At 46.1% G+C, this 5000-nt stretch overlaps 1 protein-coding gene across 1 annotated transcript in view; it reads right to left on the bottom strand.

Moving 5' to 3' along the window:
• Nucleotides 1–755: 755 nt before the first annotated feature.
• Nucleotides 756–5000, bottom strand: part of LOC126581320 (nonsense-mediated mRNA decay factor SMG5) — a 6593-nt gene continuing 2348 nt past the window's right edge. Inside the window, exons 2-6 of the mRNA XM_050244891.1 lie at nucleotides 4635–5000; nucleotides 3093–4543; nucleotides 2880–3012; nucleotides 2630–2788; nucleotides 756–2554 (exon numbers count right to left, since the gene is read on the bottom strand). The exon at nucleotides 4635–5000 is cut by the window's right edge and continues 923 nt beyond it. Coding sequence (XP_050100848.1) covers nucleotides 2334–2554; nucleotides 2630–2788; nucleotides 2880–3012; nucleotides 3093–4543; nucleotides 4635–5000 — 2330 coding nt within the window. The 3' untranslated portion in view covers nucleotides 756–2333. The remainder of the gene's footprint in view (nucleotides 2555–2629; nucleotides 2789–2879; nucleotides 3013–3092; nucleotides 4544–4634) is intronic.

The raw sequence follows: 5000 nt of genomic DNA, 5'->3' as shown, positions 1-5000 counted from the left end.
CATTTAAATCATATTACAACCAACCGCCTAACCAGCAGTCATTGGCCGGTCGACCTCTCTAGGCCAGTAGGTAACGTGCGCTCGTCAAGGCACACAAGCCATCCTACGGTGACCTTTGAATGTCGTGTGTTGCGACACCGGAAACTAGAAGCGATGCTCCGTGACCAAAGGGTGTCCCTTTGGCACTGGAACGAGCGCCTCGTCAATGTGAACTAGCGCCGCTAATGATAACCGCGGGATGGAAGCTATTCTACTTTCCATCTCATTCTTAACCATGGATCTGAGCATGGATTTCCGGTTGCTTTTAATGTTGTTAGTTGTGCTTCGTTTGAAGGTGAACTCATGATCGGTTTGAAATCAATGTTTAGATCCTACCTGCGCTGTAACGTTCTACGAACATGAGACGCAACAATTAGAAGGCAGTTCACATCAATCGAGCTCAGATCAATTGGTGATAAGGCTTTCCCATGCATTCACGCATGAGCAGCGAGCTTTCGATAGAAACTATTAATCACTACACGATCATACTGATGTACAATACTTACAGTCTCACAATCTCACGCGTGATGTTGAACATGGCATTGTTTGACCGTGAATATCAGCGATCCAACATCGAACCAATACACGTGATCGTAGTAAAATCGGCCTACTAATCCTCCGTTTCATGTTGTAAAATTACGATTAGACCCACTGAAAGTACCCTTTACTTAAAGGGTCGACGAAAAGGAACCACAAAAATAATTTAACTCCAAAAATATTGTTCCACCAATGAGAATTTTATTTGTAAGCGGTAAACGTAGGATAACATAAAGACTGCGATAGAAGAGAAGCATAGAACATGTGTTTTCCAGTGGATGCAGTGGATGAATGAAGAACTGAGAATTTAAGATCTGTACTGTAAATTGGGATGCAAAAATCGATAGCATACGCTTCAGCTGGCAAGCTTAACTGTTAACATTTCCCACAGTTTTTCGTATAGCACACTACTCCAGCATAGGTGTTAGCGTACAATCAAACCACTGTGCATTAACGTCGTCTGGCAACCTTCAACATATCCAAGATCTGTGCAAATAATGAAAATCATTCAATGGAATAAGGCAATCATAAACCGCTGACCGAATGGTTGGCGAAACAAGTGCCCGGAATAATGTATGGTGAAAAAGAAAGTCTTCTATTGATGATAGGAAATTATAATTCAATTGCCAATCGTCAAGCATGAGCAGAACATCGGTCTTAACATTACATTCTGTCGCATGCTAATCAAGACCCGAGACACACAAAAGAAAAGAGTAGTGATGACAAAGACTGAATTTTGATTTCCGTTGCACCATGAGTAGCTTTGTAGTACAGTAAATTTGCATATTACTAACTAAAATGGGAATGATGGAAAAGAAGAAATCGTAGTTCTTGTTGGTTTTAACTGAAGAAACACACACCCAAAATCTTTCCGGGATTCTCTGGATAACCACCGCCATCAACGAGTCACTGTTAAGTTCGCAGAACGTTGAACTCAACTACAACTGATGCGTATCCCTGCGATTTGGAATGCTTTTATCGGTTGTGTTATTGTGTGTATTATGTGGGTCTATTTTTGGATAGTAGAGAAAAAAAAAATCAAATGAGAGGGAGAATGAAGGTTACTTCGGAATTGATAATCGCCTCAAATTTCTTGATCGGCACTGGTTCATCATGTTTCCGGGTGTTTTCGTGGGCATATCACTTCCGCAGTGATCCCTCTCCATATTCTGCTCTTGTTGCTGCTGCTGCTGCTGCTGCTGCTGCTGCTGCTGCTGCTGCTACTGTGGATTTCATTTATCAGCGCCCTTCTGTCGTACTTAAGCTTTCAATTTCTCTCTGTTTTCCCTACTATCTACGGCCGCATTATCTTTTTGCAACGACGATCTCTCTACAAAGAGTGAACATCGAGTGTCACGCGTCCGATGGAGATGCATATGCGCCGAGAGAGGGAGAGGGAAATGGAGTGTGTAAAACGAGCGACGCAAAGGACTGGTTGACGGGACACAACTTGACCTGACCCTCGCCTTTTGAAACCCAAAAGACAACCTACATCCCCTCAAATGGAGAGATCCCACACCCAGCGCTGCCAAAGGAACTGTGCCCAAAATGATGATGATGGCACTGCCGCCTTCGACTACTGAGCGCGCTGAGCGATGTCCACCCCAGAGACGTGAGGGAACGAACGTTGGTTTCTTGTTGGGTTGGCGCGGCTGCTTCTTGGTTACTGTGTTGTTCTGCTGTTTTGGCTCTCCTTAAACTCGCTATCTGTTCGCTCTCAGGACCAAGGACCACATGGCGTTGCTTGCGAGATCTGTTCATTTCCTTTTGTAAGCCGAATAGAACGTTACGATCTGCTCAAACTTCACCGGTATAGCCTCCAGTATGCCGATGTAGCTACTGCCGTTGCCAAGCTTCTTGTTCGCCAAACTGTCTCCCGACAGGTAGGTAATAATGTCGAATCCATCGTCATCGCCCTGGGTAGTGACGATGTGATTACAGAATTGAACGATCTGCGTAAACAGTGCACCATCGCGATCTGAGAAAAAAAAGGGGGCAAACATATCTCGTGAGCAAATCAATCTCCCTTCAATTATGGACATAAAACACGTACCTAGCTTTTTTGGTATCTTCACTAGAGGCATCGGTAGCGTTTCGTAGGGCTTCTGAATGCGTAGGTAGCGATTTCCTTTGGTAAGCTCAATCTCTAACCACTTGATCGCACTGCGGGCGCCCTCGTTCAACTTCTTCAACTTATCCAACTCGTTGAGCACTGTATGAAGATAATAATACATTAATGATTATTAAGTATGAAGATAGTAATACATTAACGCATTCAGTTCGCCGGCACCTAGTACACTTACCAGCGTTGGGAATGAGGACAATAAATTTCTTCGTCTTGACCAGGTTTTTCACGATCGAAGTGTAATCTGCTAGACATTTCGCATCAACCATCAAGTATGGCGTAAGCAACACATCACCGCTTTTTCGGTTAACCTAATATGAGATGAAAATACGATATGCAATCAGCAATCCGTATGATGATCTTCTACGGTGTTTAGCTACAGGCTACTTACCTTCGCTTCGAGTTGCTTCACCTGATCTTCAAGCCAAAGTTTGCCCATCATTGTGCTTATGTCCTTTTTCGCTGGTTTCTCCAGCCGCTCATCGCCATATTGGCCCATTCCGTTGGACGTTTGTTGCGAGTCGTTGCGCATGCGACTGCGACGGTACTCGCTTGGAAACACAAATATGTCTCCCGGATCATCGTCATCGTTCTGCAGGATGCGTGGTTGACGCTCGCCATTAACTTCGGTCCGTGGGCGACGTTTCTCGTGTCGTTGACGATCGCGGGTGAAACCATGTTGCTGTTGCTTCGAATGCTGCTTCGAGTGTTGCTTGCCACCGTTCCACTCTCGCTTTAAAGCCTGATTCTTCTTTTTCTTGTTTTTCTGCGTAGACACTCGCGGCTGACGACCACGTGCAGAACGGAGGCTAAACTCACGTGTCTTGGAATCGAAGCAGTAGTCAAACTTATTCGTCTTCAGCACTGCAAACCCAAAATCAACCATCTTCATCAAACGCAACAAACTTTCGTCCTCTGCGGTAATCGCGTACTTGTACGAAGTTTCCCACAGCAACCCCTCCTGGGCTGGTTCAAACAATGGGAAACGTTTCATAGCGATGTCCTCGCGTAACGGGATGGTGCGACGAGCGACGAATATTGAGTGCAAATCTTCCCGCAAACCAGGAACCGTGATCAGCTCACGACAGAAGTAAATTCTGTTGCAGAAGATGTCGATGTTGAAGTAGTTCAGCAACTTCATGATTTTCTCCACAAACTCTGGATTCGATTGGTAGCAGTTGTACAGCACGTCCATGTTGCAGTGCAGCCAGTCGAACAGGATCTTTAACGAGCGTATCGTCCGGTCAGTGTTTGCAAATTCCAGCACGATGTTCGGATTGGTCTTTTGGTAACGCTTCTTGAACTTCAGATGTTCCCCGTCTTGAACAGCCCGGGTGGGGCCACACCCCTCACCATCCCCATCACCGGTTTGCTGCTGTCCAGTGAATTGTTTCTTCTTTGCAGGCTGCTTTCCATTTTGAACTTGATCGACCTGATGCTCTTCATCGTGGGTTGAATCGTACGAACCGTAGCTCGAGAGCGACATAATATCCTGGCCCTCTTCTTCTTCCTCCTCTTCCTCCTCATCTTCCTCCTCCTTGTCATCTCCTTCGCTTACCTCGGATGCAGAGGAGAAATCGTGCTCCGAATCGTAATCACGATGAGAATAATCATCATCTCCGTCTCCTCCAGCATGGTGCTCTTCCTCTTCATCTTCCGAATCGCTTTCGTTGCTAAACGCTCGTCTACGGCGTCGTGTTTGCTTTTGCTTCGATCGTCCAATAGAACCACCATTGGTCGCTGATGTTTTCCTCGCTGAATCAACTCGCAGAGCTCTGCCCTTGCTGTCCCCGTTGATGCACTCCTTGCTGTTTGTACCCCGACTATCTTGGCTACCGGTACCTGCAAATGTAAAAAAAGCAATTAGTTACATGCCATTGGCTGGCGGTACTTTATCCAACACAGATTTGCTGCACTGCTCTGCTAAACTCACCTTCTTCCACGCCGGAGGACGATTTCTGATCCTTCGAGTACATTCCATGCTTGGCCATGGCCCGGGTACGCAATACTTTCTCATCATTTTGCTGATATCGTTCCAGGTACACCTCGTGGAAGCGGTTATCGTCGCGTACCTTCTCCACGATGCATTTCTCGACGCTTAACGTACAATACTCGAGCAGCTCGGAGCAGAGTGCCACGAGGAACGCATTCAGGCTGTAGATTTTGTCCGAGTTGCACATCCGGATGCGATGCATGCAGAAGAACAGTATCGAGACGACCTTGAAGATCATATCCTCCGTCATGAGAAAATCGCCCAGCAGCTCGCGGATCCCTAATGCCTTCTTGAAGTCGATCAACA

Source organism: Anopheles aquasalis, chromosome 2 (assembly GCF_943734665.1).
Source record: "Anopheles aquasalis chromosome 2, idAnoAquaMG_Q_19, whole genome shotgun sequence".
Classification (NCBI taxonomy): Eukaryota; Metazoa; Arthropoda; class Insecta; order Diptera; family Culicidae; genus Anopheles; species Anopheles aquasalis.
This window is presented reverse-complemented; position numbering and strand designations above follow the sequence as displayed.